The sequence below is a fragment of the Centroberyx affinis genome, unplaced genomic scaffold (genome assembly GCF_046629955.1).
Source record: "Centroberyx affinis isolate AG114_WGS23_722 - 3 ecotype Tasmania unplaced genomic scaffold, CSIRO-AGI_Caff_v1 ptg002826l_1, whole genome shotgun sequence".
Classification (NCBI taxonomy): domain Eukaryota; kingdom Metazoa; phylum Chordata; class Actinopteri; order Beryciformes; family Berycidae; genus Centroberyx; species Centroberyx affinis.
The window spans coordinates 84,626-106,108 of NW_027280969.1; the positions used below are offsets into that span (position 1 = coordinate 84,626).

Here is a 21,483-nt window from a genome sequence, read left to right on the forward strand (position 1 = left end):
TGCACACTCAGTAGCTCCTGTTGGGTGCAACAGAGGGGCGTTTGGTAATTTTTTGGTACGTTTGCTACTTTTCACATTGCAGGTAGACCTAGGTTTGCAGGTTTGGTCGGTTCATATTGTGCAGTGTGGGGGCTGGTTTAATGCAGTGGTTGATAACGCTTGTCCATGATTTGCATTGTCTTGCTCATCAATGTAGATTACCAAAACAAACACAGCATGTTGTTTTAGCCTGGGTGAGTTTCATTCTCAGTAGAGACTCTAGGCAAAACTGCTGTTGATCTAGGCTGCTTTTTATACCAGGCAAGCTATACTGCTTGGTTGTCAACAGGTTTATTATATTCTGTTCAGTAGTACAGATAGTCTAGCCTACATTACATAAATATAATATATACAGTATATATTGCCTAATAGTGCATCAAACATACCACAGCTGTGCATACTCTTACACACAATGAAGAAATTGGCTCTACACAGTCCCAAATCCTAAACAAGAAAGCAAAAGGCTGATGATAATGAAAAATGAAATTCCTATCATGAAATAATCTCACCATGTTTTGGATGATCTCCTGTGCACCCAGACTTCTAGTGGCAATAACCAAAATCAATCACCAAGATGACCTGTGGTTATTACATGTATCTTAAAAATCGTAATATTTTCATCTGCAACTCAGAATCTGCCATCACCATGCAGTTTTTAAATGGTATCACATGCAAATCTTCATGAGAGACTTTTGAAATCAAGCACATCTTCACACAGTTTGATCCCCAATGCCAAGAAAATGGTATAATTCAACAGAATGTCTATGCCTTGTGATCAGTGGAGCAGTCTCGCTCTCATATGGCCTCCATTGTTGAAGCTGTGTGCTACTGTAGGAACATGGCATTTGATCGCCCTCTAGTGCTAAAGTGCATTTACTGATAATGACGGAAGATCAGGAGAGGTTGAGGTAAATATAAAATATACTGTACATATCAGAGGTCAGAGTGCTTAGTTATGCAGCATAATCATTGTTTTGAATAGTGGGGTGTGTTTCTGCTATTTTGTTATCTGTAGCATTTTGCATTTGGATACTACTGTGTGGAATAGGTGATTCACTTATGGAAGAAAGCCCAGTGTTTCATGGGGGAAAAAATCATCACACCCCATAGCATATATAGCTTACAATTATTGCATAAAACACATTTTCTGTGTCCGCTGGCAAGGCTGAATGAAAAGCGCCTTGTATGTTTCGAACATTGCTGTCATGTGTAATGCATAATGGCTGCAATAGCCAAATGAGCTCATCAGACAGTGTTTGAAGACAGATCATGAGAAGCCTAATGAGATTTGGCCCACAAATGTCTAGTTTGATGTTGCCTCTTTTCTGCATAAAGAATCATAAATATTGCCTGCCAAAAAGAAAGTGAAGTGGGATCTCATCAGAGCTGAAGTGTAAAAACATTTGAGTTTTCAAGATAGAAGACATTATGAATGCAAAGAGAGCTGAGCTTGTTCTGTCTTTTTGGCCCATTTTAAAGGGGTTTGGTTTGTTTAAAGATGATATTATGTGATAAAAGATAGCATACACAATACCCACCAATTGAATACACTTCACTAAAAAGCAGTATGTAAAGTGTAAAGTCCAGTGAGAGGCCACGCCCCTGCAGTTCAGCTCCCCTCCCCTTGAACTAGGAAATTGAGCCAGTGCTTTCAATCCCATTCTGTGTAATTGAGCACGGCCTAATTCGGATGTCACGTTTGATTGGCTAAGTGTGGATCATATGTTCTATCATCTCGTCTGTGTTTTCTGACTGTCCAAACCAGCCTGCAAGCTGCCAACAGATATCTGGCCTGGGAGAAAGGGATTTTGGCTCACTTCACCATGAGGTAAGAGCTGGAGGATTTGATTTGTGCACATTCTGTTGCAATTATGTTACATGTGAAGGCCAACTGCAATGCATTTACCATTCCATTATTTGTCATTCTCTTATGGAAGACATTGTAATATTTACCCTTGTTGATGAAAGGGCTCTCCAAGTGATTGATGGCACATGGGAATAAACAAAGAATTGTAAAAGAGAGCTGCAATCACTTTCTATAGCACTTTTGTTTTTGTTTTTTTCACCCCATGATGTTTGATGTTTATGTAGCACAGCGCTGCTTCAATTCTCCGTCCTACATTTGGAATATTTTTCCAGTCGCTGGTGTAATGTTGCTGGAAAATGTGGGTTCAATTTCAGCGCTCATAAAGGGATTGCTGGCAGTTGCAGATGTTGCAAGTAAATAACTTGGCACGCGTTAGAACTGTTTGCATGTAGATCTACAGTAGTAGCTGTAACTTTTCTACTAGAAGAACGACTGTCACTGTTTCCCGTCTGTGTTCTCTATTCATAAGCAGAATGGCATGAAGACTGTGAGTGATAACACAAAACATTGACCCTGGGTTCTTAAATTATTCATAGCTGACAGACCACAGCGCTACTTTCAAACTCATCATTTCCATTTCAGCTTGTCTGTCTATATGTTTCCTCACTGCCTCACTGAGGTGCTAAGGGTTAATACATTTTCACAGTTATTATACAGTAGGTTAGCTCCTTATTAGGTTCTATTTTTTTTTTTTTTTAACTTACCTTTATTTATTCAGGGTGGTCAATTGAGAGCGGGTGCCCTCTTTTACAATGACACCCTGATACAATACAATAACAATAAAGCATCACAGAGACACACGATATAACAACACAATATATAGAAAATACATAAAGCCATACATATACATATAACATAAAGCATCTTTACAGATCAATAGAAACAGGAACACTCCACTGTTACCATGTCCTTCAATACAAACTTAAAATGATTGAGTGAAACCATCTGTTTTAGTTTCAGCAATTCCTGCAGCCTGTTCCACTTGTCTGGTGCATAAAAACTAAAAGCTAATTTCCCAAGTTCAGTGTTAATGAAGGGAGTTTCAAGAGTCAAATATTCCTGTGCACGTGTCTTATAAGAGATAGATTTGAGCTTTAAAAGAGATGTAAGATATGAAGGTAACTGATTTAGTAATGCATTGTAGACAAAGAGGAGACAGTGTTGTTCCCTTCTAACACTAAGCGAAGGCCATCCTAATTTCAGATAAAGTAAACAGTGGTGAGTTCTGAAACTATCCCCAGTTATAAACCGTAAGGCACTATGGTAGACTGTATCTAGTGATTTCAGAGTAGTAGGGGCAGCATGCATATAAAGTATATCATCATAATCCAAAACTGTTAAAGAGTTGATTGTACAATTGCCTTCCTGTTTTCAAGAGTAAAGCATGATCGATTTCTGTAGAGAGATCCCAGTCTAGTCCTCAGTTTCTTTTTGAGCTCAAATATGTGAGTTTTAAATGAAAGCTTTTCATCTAGCCAGATACCTAGATATTTGTATGAGGCTACACGCTCAATTTTGGCCCCATTAAGGGAGCAAATATATACTGTTTGCAGCCATGTGCAACTGCTTTTAGTTGCTGTTTTCTGTGTTTACACCCATTTCCCAGCCTCACCATGCATCAGCATTTCATCTAAAGGGGAACCTGTGACCTGCTATGACTTGAGCTCAAAATATCGGAGGTTGCACGTTCATATCAGTGTAACACTGAAAAACATCTGTACATACATTTTCCTCTTAAATGTTTGGTTTAGACCAGGGTTATTGTAGTTTTTGTGTTTTTCCGTTGATTTATATTCGCATATAGCTCTCAATTTTTATTTCAGTTTTAGTTTGGTTTTTATTTAGTTTTAGTTCTAGTTTTAGTATTTTTGGTAGGAGTCGTATTTTTTAAAGGTGTAATGACAGAAGTTCACAACAGGTGTCTTGTATATGATTGCAACAGGTATTGTGTAGTACAAACAATAAATCATAAACTCTATTTAAAATGTATTTTCATTGATTTTTCAATTCTTAACATTTTTCAGTTCTTTCTCTTTTTTACCATGTGCATAAAGAAAAGGCAAAAACTCAAATCATTTCACCTATATGTTTTATTTTATTTTATTTTAAGCTAGTTTTAGTTCAGCTTTTATTTTTTCAGTTTATGACAATGATTGTTAATACCTAATATTAGCTCATGATAATAACCTCGGGTGAGACAGAGGTTTGTGCTGAGACATGAGCAGCTGTTAAAGTGCGACCACAGAGACTTTCCCTCTGATAGAGCAGCAGGTACTGCCTTGCATTAATGCTTCCAGCCAGTGGACCCACCCAAAGTGCCCCTCTGGAGTGGAGTCAGATTCCATGAACACCCATCCCAATGATGATGTGATTACATCATCAAGACCAGGCTCATGTTTCCACTGCAGGAGATGCTACATAGACTGATGGTTCATGGAAATATTATTGGATTGTCCTCCTGAATATATAGAATGATGAGGGGAAATTAGTAAGGTTTACACTATCACACTGTCTGCAAAGGTCATAGGGTCATGGATTGGAAAAGTGTGTTTTCCAAGAGTTTGGCAAAACTGACAGTGACCAAATGTTTTGAAAAAGTCATGAAAATGTGTTCAATGTCAGACAGGTGTGTTGATAGATCTAGGTGTATTTGAAGGGATAGTGATCCAATTACATCTTATCTTGTTACATATATTAAGCCAATAATAATAATAATAAAGAAATGGGACTGCTATAGTTGAAGAAAAATCACTTTTTACAATGGAGGTGCTGACAAATACTGGTCATGGAAATGTTTTTGGTTAGTTTTTATTAGTTATGGCATTGGAAAATGCAAAGAATTAGATTTTCCAAGATGTGTGTCAAAAAACACAAAGCCCTCTTTTTGAGAATTTAGTATCGTAAAGATGTTGCAATTTTTAGAGCTTTATATAAAATAGCCTAGAAATTTGTCTCATTAATAATTAGGGGTCCAAGCACCGCAGATGCTGGACTCCTATTATTTTTGTTCGGATTATTATTCTTCTAGATACTACTACTGCTACTACTTCTTCTTCTTCTTCTTCTTCTTCTTCTTCTTCTTCTTCTTCTTCTTCTGCCCTAAAAGTATCTGGTTACAATTTGTATTTGTCAAACAGGGTAACGGCGTCATCACTTGACTATTAAGAGCAATTGATATAAAGGGGATAGTATTCTGCACCTGACTGAAGTTGACATGTTTGTTATGTAACAGTACACTCAGCTCATAATAGGATAAAATACTTGGCTCATGATAAAATATCATGAATAAATGAAACATGTAGTAACTTTAAAACAAAGTAGCTCATGACAGGACAATTTTAGAGGACACTGCACACTGAAAAAGGAATGAATAAAGATTGAAAAAGTTGAAGTCAGTGAAACTCACAAGACGATGGGTGAAACAATGGTTATTTTTTCAGCTAAATGTGATTTAATAGGACTTTTAGTATTTGAGAAACTACTTCACTAATTGTGCTACTTCTAATTGTACAGTGAGTGATTCCTATTTTAGTTGTTCTACCGGGTACTTGACACATTCAGTGTAAAAAACAGAAATGCATGGCTTCTCACAGTGTTAAGAACACACCAACATCATCAGGCACCAAATTCACTCAGCCAAACAACAGAACAGAGATCTCCATTTTGTAGTTCTAGACTTGGAAAATGCATTTGGCTCAGTAATGCATAACCATATTTGGGTAGCTGTCGATGTGTTTAGAGTATCAAATGTCATCAAAAATCTGATGAAAACTTATTTCCAACATATACAAATATGCTTCACAACATTGGAATTTACCACAGCATGGCAGCGCCTCAAAATTGGCATCATGGCAGGGAAAACAATATCTCCTCTTGCTTTCACCATGTTGATCAAGGTAAGGCTATCAGCACATATAGTATACAGACAATATAACAACTATGACTACAATCATCATCAAGCATCCTGTACTAAAAGGCTGAGCTGGCCAAGTTGAATGATAACAAGAAGCATCTCTATTGCCCAGGGAAACTGATTTTGCATTGAAAGAGGCAACTCCAATAATACAAGAGAAGTCTGCTATAATAACATTTCTTACAAAATTAGCAACAGCACAAGACTATATACACATTTATTGTACTCTATATTTTAGAAATGTCCCCACTAAGCAGCAGTAGACATCAATGTTGCTTCTGTGCCTGGGAACTTTTTGGCTGTGTATAACCCAGTTTTAGACCAAGCATACATTATTACATATTTAAACAATGCATAAACAGCTGTAAATGTCAAAAATGTGCACCAGAGAAGACCATATGTACAATATAATGCTTTATTTTTGTCATATACACCAAACGTCACCAAAACCTTTTGTAGCCCAATTTTAGCCTAGACCTCTATAAACCATTTAATCATCTTTTAAACGGCTAATAAACGTAAACTTGCTCAGTGGGTTTGAATGATAAACCCCAGTCAATGATTTATATGAATATGAACATAGTGTATTTGGAAGAGTACTCATATTGTTCAGGTTGATATTGACAGATGGGGAGAAAGAGGAACTGCAGACTGATCGTGAGAGGTAGGAGAGGAAATTAACATCATTTACTGTAGATGTCACTGGGGCCAATGCTGGCTGTTAAAGTGAAGTGGCTGTGGTGAGTCACTGACAAGCTCGAGTGTCACGCATACACACTTAGAGCCACACACAGACACTAGAGGTTACATGTGTAAAAATGCACACAGACTAAATATACAGCACATACATATACAGCAAAGACAGCAAGGCTATATTTCTAACAATGCTGACGCTTCTTACCGGATATTTCTGTATACATGAGGGTTCAAAGGTGTTTTTAAGTAACTTTACTGTTTTAGATGTTAACATAATCCTTTGATTTTTACCTGGAGTTAATGATCTACACAATGATTTATGCATAACCTATTTTTTATTTAGTTTTTAGTTGAGGATGATTAAAAACTTAGTTCTAACAGAAAAAAAATGTGTGAGGGAGGGTATCTATGTTCTAAAAAAAAAAATGCATATGTATATTCTGTTGGTATACCATGTCAAAGAATATAGTTCGTCGATTCTTTAGTTATCTGTGCAATGGTTTCATGCAAATCCATGCAGGCTGGACATGTATGGTACATGGCACCTTGGAAATTAATGATCAACATATGAGGCGAGATGACGATTCAAATATTTTACCAGACAGTTCCTCATTTCCTGCATTAGTAGCAAAAATAATGAAGCTCACAGTTCTTCTTTCATTATTGTCATATGGCCCCAACTAGGAAGTTACCTTTCCATATACCTTTCCTTTAAGTGCTATTTAGCAGTGTTTTGACAGAGACTGAGGGATGTGAGGTCAAATGATCAGCACACCCAGCTGCACATATTGTTGCATGAACAGAACTATGTCTGTATTTTTGTTATTAAGAGATTGAGAAAGGTTACAGTTGAGTAATTGTGCAACTCAGGACGCATTCAGAGGTATCAACAAAAAGACACAGTCACAGACTCAACAGTTTTTATAGTTTTGCAGTTTCCTGTTTTCAGGGTCAGAATAGTTTGCTGTGGCTTCCACCACCCTTCATCTCCCCTTTGTATCTGATCTGGATACAGCTACATGGTTTAGATCTATGTGTACAAAGGCTGAAGCATTTTCTCAGCAGTGTACCAGAGAGCATTTACATTTATAGTGATGCAAGTAAAACAACAACTACTGCTGCTGCTGCTGCTAGTACTGCAACTACTACTACTATTGCTACTACTACTACTAAAACTACTACAACTACCACTACTACTACTACTAGCCTACTACTACTATTACTGCTACTGCTAGTACCACTGCTACAACTACTGTTACTGCTACTACTACTGCTACTACTACTACTACTACTACTACTATTACTACTACTACTACTATTACTACTACTACTACTATTACTGCTACTGCTAGTACAACTGCTACAACTACTGTTACTGCTACTGCTACTACTAGCCTACTACTACTCTTGCTACTGCTAAGTAGGCTACTACTACTATTATTACTTCCAGTACTACAACTACCACCACTACTACTACAACAACTACTACTACTACTGCTACTACTACTGCTGCTACTGCTATTACTACTACTGCTATTATGGCTGGTACTACTACTAGTAGTACTCCCACTAGTACTACTTCTACAACTACTACAACTGCTACAAACAGTTTGGTTTGCCCATGAAATATAATGACATGAGTATCAGTTGCAGATACTGCATTTTTATGAATGTCATCCAATCATTTTGAGGTGAAATCTATGTTTGGAATATTAATATATTACTTTTTTCATCATTATTATCGATAGTAGTAATAGTAGTTGAAGTAGTAGCAGCAGTAGTAGTAGTAGTAATGTGTATTTTTATTTTCATCATTTATATTTTATTTTATTTTATGTTATTGATTTATTCTGCTGCATGCTTTGCACAGCTTTGCCCAAGAGAAACTTGCAACTTCCTCAACTCTCTTTATCTGAAGTAGCCTACATAATTATGTGAAGGTTTATGACCAGTGTACTTGTGCGGTGCACCTTGTCACCCTTTCCTCAACACACACATACACACACACACACACACACACACACACACACACACACACACACACACACACACACACACACACACACACACACACTCACACAAGGCCAGGCACCAAGTGTACTGTAAACAGTTCCTGCCCCGCACACAGACACAACTGCACGGAGGAAAAGGAAAAGTGAGAACCCAGATCCGAGCTGTGCTACGGGGAGGGGAAAAAGAGAGGAAGTGTGAAAATGAGAAATAGACAGGGCAAGAAGAGGAGACGAGAACAGGGCGGGAGGAAGAAAAAAAAAAAAACCTGTCTAGGAAATGAGAAAACAAAGGCAGAAGTGGTTAGCGGTCGGTGCCGAACAATGTCGAGACAGAGAGAGATGGAGGTGTGGAGGAAACAGTGACAGTGCGTCTGACTTGGTAGAGAACGAAGGAACGCGCGAGAGGGACGAGGAAGCAGCTCAAAAGTGATGAGAAGAGGCAGATCGTCTCGAAGCAAGTGAGAGTTCAGATACAGACTACAGCTGGAACATGGGGTGAGTCTTTTTTTTTCTAATGAAGGTGAACTCTTGACAGTCAACAGCATGAAATGGAGCGTGAGGCAAGACAGAAGAGAGACGCACACGCAGGCCAGGATGTGCAGTTAGTGTGGTAACGTGAATCCACTTGACTTGCAATAGCCATTGTTCTCACTCCCGTTCTCAAGCATTTCAGTGACTAATGCAAGAAGTGAATATATCATGCAGAACAGAAATGAAATAGGTGCTGCTTCCTCTTAATTCTAGATTTGACTTTGCGTTACAGCTCTATAATCATGAATACGTTTCATGTGTGGGTGAGTGTCTGAAGCTTATAGGAGGTGTTCTCTTTTTTAGATTCCACACCTAAAAATGATGTTCAATATTTCCACATTGGATAGTGCAGATTGTTGAACCCTCAAAAAGATTACTGCTATTTGGGCTTGTTTTATACGTGCATAATTCGATCCATTTGCATTCAGATATAGCCGCTTTGACATACTTTCAACTTTTCACACTGCCTATTATAGACTATAACCAATCAAATCTACCTCCAGCCACATGGAAACATATCATTTGAGATCAAAAATCACAAATGGGAACCCAGGAAATCCAGTGAGTTAGTATCACTGCCAGGTAGACTAAACCAGTCCATATTAGGCAGAAACGACACTGAGCACAGGAAGTGGTCAGAGCATGAAAACCTCTGAGCAGGAAGTAGAGATTTTTCACAGGCTTCACCTCTACACACTTTGCAAGTAGAGGCATTATTCTTTTTTATAGTCGACGACGGGTTGCCAGGACAATGATTCATGTCCACACAGGCTTAAATGAAAAATGAGTATTTGCACATTTGTTGCAAATGTTCCCTTAGAATAAATGCACTGCAAAACATGCAAACCAAATGTCACCATATGACACCATACGTAAACACACATACTTATGATAGCATTGCATAGGCTTGGCTGCATGCAGAATATCCTTCACCAACTCTATATATGCAACCCCTAAGATGGCATAGGGTTTTTAAAGTAATAAGTCACAACATTTTCATATAAATAAATGTCTGTTTTGCTACTCTCTATCACCGACTGATAGAACACAACAGTGACTCACTCAGCCTGTATCCAGTTCATGAAAGCTTTTACATTTGCTGTTTGCTCTTTCCTGGGAAAGATCCTCTGGTGCGCAGGAAATGATGCGTTTTATGTTTCCGGTTTGTTTGGAATCAACAGAGGAAGAACTGGGTAGTTAGCATGAGCAGTGATAGCCACCATGGCTGAACAGACAAAGAAAAGAGAAACTCAAACTGCATCAATAGAAAATCCAAGGAAAAAGACTAAGTCACAGTACTGGACACATTTTTTTGATTGACAGGTGATCTCCGGGAAGTGCAGTGCAGAAACACCACAGCAATGAGCGCTGAGCACCAAAGACAAAGTCGCCAAAATAAACAAGCACAGACCCTGTACAGACCCACAGCGCGTGTGTTCAATTCAATTCAATGTACTGAAGCATTACCACATGGTTATCGGTTAAATCATTCCACTAACGTCACTTAAATACCACAGGTAATAACATTACCTACCATTAAGGTTTGCAGGACAGCAGAAGATGTGAATGTCTGTAAATTGACGGTGGAGAGTGTAACTCAATGTGTGAGATCCAATAGCCCTATGGCATTATCAGTATGGGACTCAATATGGCATTTAGCCCATAGGCGAGAGGCCATCACTTAGTCAAAGACGCCCTCTAGAAGCCATCTCACTAAGCGTTACCTGACTGACTGACTGACTGACTGACTGACTGCCCTTTGGCGGCGACATGGGAAAAAGACAAGGATCTCATGAATTACTGTAACACACTTTTAGCAACACTGTAAACTTATGGCCAGACCCACAAAGAAGGCGATATTTAGCCTATTTTTTTCTGTCCTTTTCTTTTCTAGCACAAATGTTTTTGTTTTCTTCTACTGCGCTTTTGTTGTTTGAGGAGTGTTACAGTAGAACATTTTGAGAAAAAAAAAAAAAACTTTCTCCACTTATTTGTATTGATAGTGTGCTATGTTTGGAATACACATCCATACTTTACACATTTGGATACCTGTGTGTATGTGTGTTTACTACATGTATGACAAAACTTTATTGCAAACTGCGATGCCCTGCACACAGAAAAAGCAAAAGCCACAAGTGTTTTTCTTTTATACTATCAGTGCGTAGTTGGTGCTTCGTGTGCTTATTCAAATGATGGTTTGTGTGTACTGTATTGACGCAAAAACACAATTTTTTAAAAGAGTTTGAAGAGTTTTGCAAGAATTCTTTGCTTTTGCAAGAGATGTATAATGTTTTGCTGGTTTGGTGTAAGGTTTTGTTGTAAGGTTAGTGTGTGGAGTTTTGCAAAAATAGCTTATAGTTTCAAAGATAGTGCCTAAGCAATCAGAAAAAAACTGTAATAATAGAAAAACTCGGTCTTCTCCTCCTTTTCTCTCCCTCTCTCTCTCTCTTACCCCTCCTCCTCTCTCGGCCCTGGTCTCTCCCACAGTGAGAGCAGCATCTGCCAGGTGAGGGCGACGGTCATGCTGTACGACGACGCCAACAAGCGCTGGGTGCCGGCGGGGTCCGAGGGTACGACCGTGAGCCGCGTCCAGATCTACCACAACGCCGCGGCCAACACCTTCCGGGTGGTGGGCCGCAAGATGCAGGCCGACCAGCAGGTACAGCAGCCTGCAAGGTGTACGCATACACACAGACGCACACCTACAGGCACACGCGCATTTTATCCAGTGATGTAGCGGCAAATAAAAAGGTGGGCAAACTGTATGGGATCCAGTAGGTGATCGCAACCGCCAATATAAACAAAAGCATTCATTTATGCTTTTTTTCCCTTACAAGATTCTAAGTTCTACAGCTTAGAAGTGTGATATTATTCAGTATTATGTATACAATAAATTTACCAGTCAGGCTTAAAATGGGGGATAAACTCCTAGACTGATTTTCGGTGGGGTTTACCCTCCCTGCTTCGAACACACATCATTTCTGTCTCTGAGCTATATACACCATACATGAGGCAGACACACACATACACACACACACATCATGCTGTCATGTGCAAAAGCATGTATACAGCTTTAGCCAGTGATGACGTATGATTAAAAAGTCTACCTCCTAAATCTGAGCTACTCCAATACCAATCTCAACGACAAGTCAACAAATTTACCAAATACCACGTCAAAAAACTATTTTAGTGAGAATACGTGCAGTTTTGACTACATTTTTGATACGACATCAGACAAATGAAAACAAAAATGAAACAAAACAAATGAAATCGATGACTGAAATGAAGTGAGAAATTTGTGTCAACTGACATCTGCCAATCACCAGAAATTCAAATGACACCCCCCCCCCCCCCCCCCCCCAAGTCAAACTTCTGCTTTTCTGCTCTGAGCCGAGAATTTCCAGCCATCCGTTTCTAAAAATCTGTCTGCTACTATAAATACAAAAATAAAACTAGAAATAGCGTCTCTCTGTACTTCATGCAATAACTCAATACTGGGCAGACCCGCAGCTTGCTTCCTACTCTTTGAGGTTTTTACTCTTCAGTATTGCTGGGGCCTGGTACCTTCCCTCACTTTCCTACTTCCTCATCTCACTTCTGTGAACTTTACATACTCGCTGCACTTGTTCTCTATAACTCAGGACCTCCCTCAGGCTCTATTAAGAAGACAGGCATGCTGGTAGTGTTATGAACAGATGTGTCTTATGTTAAAGGTGATGTGTGTTGCATTTTTGAACATGAATAGATCATTGTCAGATTCATTGTGATACCTTGGTATAAATGCCATAAACAAGTGAGACCATGGTTGAGACGACTGGTAGCTTCTCTCTCACATCAGATATTGTCAGTCGAGTTTCTCTCCTAATTAAGACCGCATTTCCCACACACACTTCCTGTCACAAAGAGGATGTCGCTACTTCTCCCCCTCCGCCTCCTGGTGTTGCTCTACATGTGTTTGCTTTCTTTGTCTTTACTGAAGACGATCAACATGTTGGAAGGGATTTTTCCATCGGCCTTTTACTCCTTACACCATCTGCCAATCGCCAGAAACTCGGAAAAGTTTAGCTCCGTTTGCTCTGGAAGAACAGCGCCCTCTTCCTGTTTTGTGCTGTAAAGCAATTCAGCCGATTTCCTGCCAAATTCAACGTGTAGCACACAGTGTAAAACGCAGTGTAGAGGCTGCTAGAGGTTGACAATCTTCTCGGTGATGGTCTCGTTTGTTTACAGTAATCATACCAATGTGTCAAAATGAATGTGGTGATGATTTATTGATGTTGACCTTCTCACTGCTGTTTACAGCCACATGCACGCAGCACAAAATCGAGCATGAGATCAAAGAAGGAATGAGGATGCTTCTTTTGAACAACACAGTCTCAACACCATCTAGAGGACTTTCAGTCTCATTGCAGTCTGTTCAAACCTTCAGACTGGGAGACAGAGAACCTAGACACACAATCGGGATAATCCACAGCATTTTTCCCCTTCCGTCTTCTTCCAGGTGGTGATCAACTGTCCGATCGTCAAAGGGCTGAAGTACAACCAAGCCACGCCAAACTTCCACCAGTGGCGGGACTCCAGGCAGGTGTGGGGGCTGAACTTTGGCAGCAAGGAGGACGCCGCCCTCTTTGCCAACTCCATGCAGCACGCGTTGGAGGCGATGAACGCACCGGCTGACCCAGGTGAACACAACACCAGCGAGGGGTGGACCTCAGTTCAGCAGGTCCAGATCAGGCAGCGTAAATGCAATCAGTGCTATGTCTCAGACTCTCAACATTGGATAGAATATGTACTAATTGGCGTAATTATTTGGATACCAGTGGATTGTGCAATTGTTTTTCTTTTTCTTATAATCCTACTATATTCAGAAAATGATCCATGTTTTTGTTTCCTTAGAAGACCCTATCCTATAACTTAATCATAATCAGCTTGATACCACCTGTTATGATGTATACTATGAATTTACAGTGGTGGAATGTAACTAAGTGCATTTACTCAAGTACTGTACTTAAGTACAATTTAGAGGTACTTGTACTTTACTTGAGTATTTCCATTTTATGCTACTTTATACTTCTACTCCACTACATTTCAGAGGGAAATATTGTACTTTTTACTCCACTACATTTATTTGACAGCTTTAGTTACTAGTTACTTTGCAGATTTAGATTATTAATACAAATTATAAATCAACTAATAAATTATGATATATTTTTATAGGTTAAGCTACCCAGCAGTATATAAAGTAATTAAAATTAGCTCCACCTTTACCAGCTGCAACATTAAAGTGATGAACACATTAATGCATCAATAATTCTAGTCCAATAATATGATATATATGATTCTGAAATGGGCCATTCTGCATAATGATTACTTTTACTTTTGCTACTTTAAGTATATTTTGATGCTAATACTTTTGTACTTTGACTTAAGTAAGATTTTGAATGCAGGACTTTTACTTGTAACAAAGTATTTTTACACTATGGTATTGCTACTTTTACTTAAGTCAAAGATCTGAATACTTCTTCCACCACTGTGAATTTATGCGATCAACATTGATGTGAGTCTGAAATGGTGGGTAAGCTGAGTTTCTACTACATCCCTAAAAAAAACATGTTTCCTCAGGTCAGAGCTCCGCTCCCCGCCCCGCTCAGAATGGACCCTCTGCAGAGGAGCTGGAACACCAGAGGAGGTACTGTTTGTTATACATATCTCAGGTGCAATGATGTACTGTTCCAAATTTGGACTGAAATGTGGAAAAAGCCAAAGACAGGTGGGATAGAACAGACTGCTTAGTGTTAACACTAACAGGAGCTTGCCAACCCCACACCTCTGAACTGATAGTGATTCCTTCTAATTTGTCGGTCAGTGGGTCTATAAAATATGTGCACCTGTGCTTTCTGTATGATCGCAGCATTCGCCTTCATGCATATATTCATGTAGAGAAGGGAAACACTTGCACACTGTATAACATCCACGAAACGGATTGAAAAAATGAAAAAAAAAGTATGTGAAAAAAGTGAATTAAACACAAAAATAATGGTGCACAGTCACAAAAATATGAATAGACACCTACGATCCTTTTGTTTACATGGCCTGGAAGTATTTCTCTGCTCCATCCTGCCCTTGGGCGTTTATCTGTGACACTTCCAAACCCATCTCCCTCTCTTTTTCCCTCCGTTTCTTTCCCTCCTCCCTCCAGACTGGAGCAGCAGAGGCAGGAGCAGCTGGAGAGGGAGCGTCTGGAGAAAGAGCGACAGGCCGCAGCCGCCGCCGCCGCCGCTGCCCCGCCCTCCCCGGCCGCCCCCCCTCCTGCTCCTCCCCCCCCGCCTCCCCTGCCGGCCGCTCCGCCTGCCCCGCCACCCCCGCCGGGCCCGCCCCCGCCCCCTGCCTCGGGACCACCGGCACCCCCTCCCCCGCCCGGTGGAGGTGGCGGTGGCGGTGGTGGTGGAGGTGGAGGTGGTGGAGGTGGAGGGGATGGAGGAGGAGGAATGGCAAATCTGGCGGCGGCTCTGGCCGGAGCCAAGCTGCGTAAAGCACCCAAGGTGAGAGTGTGCAGAGAGGCACGACTGCTGCTGCTTTTCATGCTGAAGGATTGCATGGTCTTCAGTGGGTTGAGAAAATTCCACGAACACCTTGGGCTTACGAAACCCTTTCAAAACACATTGGGGGTCAATCTGAAAACAAGGCTGCTCTTAGTAACTTAAAAGTTGACATGAGGGAGATACAAGGTTTTCACCCGACATCACCCCACATTGTACATCTTCACATTCTGCACATATATATGTACATATTCTGTACATATATTACCTCCAGTGGTGGAAAGTAACTAAGTACATTTACTCAAGTACTGTACTTAAGTACAATTTTGAGGTACTTGTACTTTCCTTGAGTATTTCCATTTTATGCTACTTTGTACTCCACTACATTTTAGAGGGAAATATTGTACTTTTTACTCCATTACATTTATTTCACAGCTATAGTTACTAGTTACAGTTTCAGATCAATATTTTATATTTAAAACATTTGATCATCTTTATAAAATAACTATAAAATAGCATTGTTATAGATTAGACTACCCAAAAGTATAGCTAAATTGTTAAGTTTAGCTTCACGTTGACAACTTTAAAATGCTGCTTACATGTACATGTATGTCAATAAATCAGTATTAATATTCCAATAATTTATGAAAAATATAACTCTCTAAATGATAAAAGGAGGAGGAGGAGGTAAAAGATCTCAGTACTTCTTCCACCACTGGTTACCTCCATCTGTAAAGCTGATGATACTAATAATTCAATACGTTCAGCTGTTGTGATCTTTTTGCTGTAATCATTTCTTCAATTACTCTCACAACTCACTAGTTGTCATATTCTTAATCTATAATCTATTTGATATAATGGCTGGAATTAATTTTCTCTCTGTGTATATAGGATGATGGTGGAGCATCAGCACCCAAACCAGCCCCCTCATCTGGAGGTGGAGGCGGTGGAGGAGGTGGAGGACTAATGGGAGAGATGAGCGCTATCCTTGCCAGGCGGTAAGTTAATAGTTGTGCTGGAGACAGAGGTCTATGTTTATGTGTGTGTGTGTGTGCATGTGTGTGTGTAACATACCCCAGTGTCTGAATGTCTGCATTGCAACTCTTTCTGAATAGGAGGAAAGCTGCGGATACTCCAGCCACAAAGAAGGAAGAACCTCGCAATGTAAGTCCCCAGTCAGTGATTGTTTAAAATAATTCCTGGGTTTTCTTCTCATCAGACTATGTGTTGTATGTCTAGTATGGTGTCAGATGGGAACGGATTAAAACTCTGGTATGTCTCCTGTGCACAGGAGGATTCTGACTCTTCAATATCAAAATCCTCAGGACCGGGAGGTGAGTTACAGGACTGCCATCCAACCAAATAAATAGTAGAGTTTATAAAGTTGAACTCTATAAACAGCCTGTCTTTGTCTCACTACTGTCAAAAAAATTATATTTCACAAGACGTTTGAGAAAAAGTCTATCTACAGTTTATCATGCTCTTATGACTGACACTTCCTGTCTTTATACCATAACATGGCAAATGTGAGTGAAAGAAGAGAAAAACACTGCAAAACGCACATAAACACACAGATGCACACGCAGTCACTCCCAGACGGAATTTGATCATGCAGTCCTGCGCTAATACATAGAATTATATTTTGCCAGAAAGCCCAGGAAAGCCCAGGGAAAAATCTGCCACCATGCCAAGGTAAGAGCCGGATCTATGAGGCGCAAACTCGCTTGCACCTTCAGCATGATCAATCACTCAATTAAAGCACATTTCCACGGTGATTAACACACATTCGATACATAATAACCATCTCTGTGGAGCCATAAGAAATTCATAGGCCAAACCAGCGGCTTGTCTTGAAGGATGTGCATGTTTTGAAACAGGCCCAAATCCTTATCCACCAATCAAAGGGACAGCACCTCCTCCTCTGCCACTCCAGCTCCCTCTAACTCCACTTCTGCCCCAGCGTCCAGGTACCTGTCCTCCCTCTGTCCCATATCCGCTCGCCAGCACAGTGGCTGCTGGTCTGCAGCTACAGTACGGCTGAGGCTCTTTGCTGCCCCGAGATGGTTCCTGCTCACTGCCTTCTGCTGTGTACGCTTTGTCCGTTCCCTATGAGCCAGCGAAGTGAGCGGTAAATCAGTATCGCTGCTGTTTACGTCAGTGGTGCGCTTGCAAATGAGTCACTGCAGTAGATGTACCAGTTAATATTTACTGGTTTCTCTTTGAGGCTGTAGCTATAGGTACGGTGGAGGATTAGGGTCACATGTGAAAAACTGGAGTTCTGAGATATTAGTCAGAATTCTGAGATTCTGAGAAAAAAGTCAGAATTCTGAGATTCTGACTTTATTCCCAAAATTCTGACTTTAAACTCAGAACTCAAATACATTTTTCACATGTGGCCCTAATCCTCTTCCGTACTATAGCAAGAGAGTAGTCACTTGTTACTAAGCTGCTTTGGTGAACATTAATAGCACCCCAAGCTTCTGCTCCACTGCAATCTGTTGCCATGGTGGTGGAACGCCCCTGCTGCTGCGTCCAGCATCTTTCTTTGACTTCATGGGCGTCAGCTGGGTAATGCAAGGTGCAGCACTCATCCTACCTTAGCCTAAGTGACTCTAAATTTGATCCTGCGGTTTTTACCATTACAATGGACAGCAAAGATGAAGCAAAGACCGACCAGGAATTTATTTGGAAGCCAATGTTCCCTCTAAGCTGATAGTTTGGTGACTTCTAATAATTTATCACATCGAACAAATAATAATGCTCATATTTTATGTGGATAGTCCATTGCTGATATTCAACTTGCTATCAAGTGACTATAAAATGTCACCAAGTAGTCCACTGACTATCCAAATGAAGTGTTCCCATAATAACTTGTCAGTCATCAGTCATCGCATTGTCCCAAGGAATTGAGTCGATATAAGCAAGTTTCCAGGTTTTGGTGGCAAATGGTATTAGATGCAGGGACTTAAAGCTAGGGTTTAGTGAAGTGATGCCCCTGTTTGATTTTGTAATTTAGTATCTTTCATCTTTACTCTACAGTCTTCACAATCGCTGCTTCTCTGCATATGGCCTAGGTAAAGACTTGAAATGGAAGAAACTGGTTGCTCTTAATGAATTTAAAGCAGTTGTTGGGACAATGGAAGATGAATCCATTGGAAACTTATAAGTTGACTGTTTTAGGACTGTGCTGCTGTCCTCTCTCTTCCCCTTTCTCCTTGTCTTTCTAAGATTGTCTAGTGCCTTTTTATTTTTTGCTCCGTCTGAAACTAAGTGTGCTGCTTCTCTCTTGGAAAAGACCTCCTTGCTCACATGGGGACTAACCCGGTTAACTAAAGGTTAAGGGTTGATCTTTCTCTCTCAGGATGAAGGTGGTGAAAAAGAACTCTGATGGTTCAGCATGTGAAGGAACCGATATGGAACGAATCAAACAGGTTGGTTCCTCCACTTCCAGTTGAGACACATCACAATTACTCTGACACCTACACTCAATACCTTACACAACAAGCAGATTTTGTCAAAGTACAAGCTTCTAATACCAAGGTCTAATGTTACATGTGTTTGTGTGTGTTTGAAGGAAATCCTTGAAGAAGTGAAAAAAGAACTTCATAAAGTGAAGGATGAGATTATCACAGGTGAGTTTCAATTTGCATGCTGTTATATCCCATGCTAGATTACTTTTTATCCCACAAAATGTTTTGCCTTTTTAGCTCATTCTAACTATCATACACCATACATCTACATCTACATATACTATCTGACGATATATGCCAAAAAAAAAAAATTGTATTATATTTTTTATATCTAAATCTCATTACTTTTACTTCCTGGAAAACAGGATATCTTTAATGGTGTACCAGGAGGCATACAAAAAATTCCAACCAATAAAAATCATCAGATTTTTGAACAATCAAAAATGTATTTCCTGCCCCAATATCCTGTTTCAACAGGAAATACATCACATTGAGGAGGCAAGATGCTCTCAAAATGCAGCTTCATTGTGACTTTAAAAAGTAACTGTGGTGAAGCCTGACACTTAATGGTGAAAAGCCACCTATCGTACTCTATAGAAGATGACATCACCTGGCACAAAGACCAGCCAATAGCAGATGGCCAGTTCAGTACTTTTCACCATTAGGTGTCAGGCTTCACCACAGATTTGGGTTTGAGGTTTAGTTACTCTTTAATAGCCCGGTATTGCATTATATTACAATTAAGGCATTCATGTGACACTCTTATCCAGAGCACCTTATAGTGAGTGCAATAGTAAAATTAGCTTAAATTCCTAGATCACCAACATTACCAGCAACTAATAATAAGTGCCAAAGATATTCTTGTATATTAGAGAGGTACCAGATATAGAGGAAGAAGCCTGCAGGGGATATAGGGCTGGGCCATAGTCTGTATTATAGTTGTTTATAGCTAGATTAAGTTGGTTATATAGTTCATAAGCAGTTTGCAATTAGTATATAAGTACTTTACAGTTTCTTGTTTATAATCAAGTAGCTCATAAGGTCAGAAGCTCTATTATTAATATTAAATACCTAATCTGTTATTCTCCTCTGTGTCTTCCAGCATTGATTCAGCAGCTACAAAGTGCACAGCTCCAGACTGAAGACTCCTGAAAGACTAAGGAGGGGATAGAGAGAATAATGTGAATGAAGGGACGTGAAGGTCCTCTCATGCTCTGCTCAGGCCATCTGCATAATGTTTACCCTCTGGAAATGATGTAGCATTTTTACACCTACAAAATATTTCCAAGCGCCCATCTTCAGGTTTGCCTAATGCACAAAATGAAGCTTTATTGCAGCAGTTAACTAAACAGTATGCCCTACATCAGGAACAGAGGTAAAGAGAGAACAAATTGGTAGACAGTATTACTATGCTGCAGTATGAGTCACTGCTGTTCTACACTGCTTTACAAAGGATGACTGTTTGACTGACTCATGTCTCAGCTCTCCTCCAATTATAGAATTGTATTTAAAAAGTAAAAGTTAGTGAATTACATTTAGATTCTATTTGTATTGGAAGCATTGTGGAAATGTCAGCAGATGGTATTTTTTTAGTTTATTTTTGTTTTTAATAAATCATGAATGTTATTTTTCATTCTTTAAAAGTTTTTTTTTTCCTTTTAGAGACGTTTTACACTGATATGGTGTGAGAAAATGCAATAAAAACACTGTAAAAAAAAAAAAAAAAAAAAAAAAAATCATGCCTTTCTTGCAAAATACACCTGCTTCTTGTAAATAGTCGTCTGCCTCTTTTTTGAAATTAGAAAGAAATATATTTTGTTTAGAAACAAAGGTATTGAAAATATTTTTTCAAGTCAAATCTATTACAAACTGTTTACTGCACATTACTATATTCTCACACTGCATCTGTCATGTTTGAGTATTTCTCTCAAAATGCAGTAGGCTATACAGGATATTTTTTTAATCATGAAGTCATATAGTCTATAATATCTATTCAAATAAATCATTCTTGTTTTCTACAATTACAAGTCAAAATAATATATATAAATAATGATAACCAGTCATATCTCCCACACTGCCAGTTGGAATTACATAAAATTTTATGTACATATACAGCTGGCCTTGCTCTACAAATTGGCCTCTAGGATTTGGTTTTCTTGAAAACAGTTTCCCCATAAAAACTTTTACATTTGATTACTGATTGGCCCACAGGGTGGCTGCATCATTAGCAGGGGAGTGCATGTTTACAGTTGAATTTTTGAATGTTTTGACTCACTACCGTTTGTGAATTTTCCTCTGGAGGGCAGCAATAACATGAGATTCATCTAGTCTGCACTATCTGCATGGCCAAGAAGACGTTAGGACCTCAGAGTGCTTTGCGCCACCACGCCTGCAGGTGGCGGTGTGTTCCAGAGAGCAG

General features: G+C 39.6%; 1 protein-coding gene across 3 annotated transcripts; it reads left to right on the forward strand.

The window, feature by feature from the left end:
• Window positions 1–1,730: 1,730 nt before the first annotated feature.
• On the forward strand, window positions 1,731–20,801 carry LOC139658079 (vasodilator-stimulated phosphoprotein-like). Of its 3 annotated transcripts, none has more exons than XM_071536108.1 (13): window positions 1,731–1,867; window positions 11,546–11,717; window positions 13,557–13,737; window positions 14,678–14,744; window positions 15,255–15,597; window positions 16,486–16,592; window positions 16,710–16,758; window positions 16,886–16,928; window positions 17,244–17,286; window positions 17,472–17,561; window positions 18,956–19,025; window positions 19,169–19,226; window positions 20,167–20,800. In XM_071536108.1, exons 1-13 carry the CDS (start codon window positions 1,863–1,865, stop codon window positions 20,214–20,216), a joined length of 1,278 nt encoding a protein of 425 aa, XP_071392209.1. In that variant the 5' UTR covers window positions 1,731–1,862; the 3' UTR covers window positions 20,217–20,800. The 3 variants fall into 3 exon arrangements, with proteins under 3 accessions (XP_071392209.1, XP_071392211.1, XP_071392208.1); XM_071536107.1 differs by lacking the exon at window positions 1,731–1,867 and adding an exon at window positions 8,726–9,022 and having other exon boundaries at window positions 20,167–20,798; XM_071536110.1 differs by lacking the exons at window positions 1,731–1,867; window positions 17,472–17,561 and adding an exon at window positions 8,722–9,022 and having other exon boundaries at window positions 20,167–20,801.
• The last annotated feature ends 682 nt before the right edge of the window (window positions 20,802–21,483 follow it).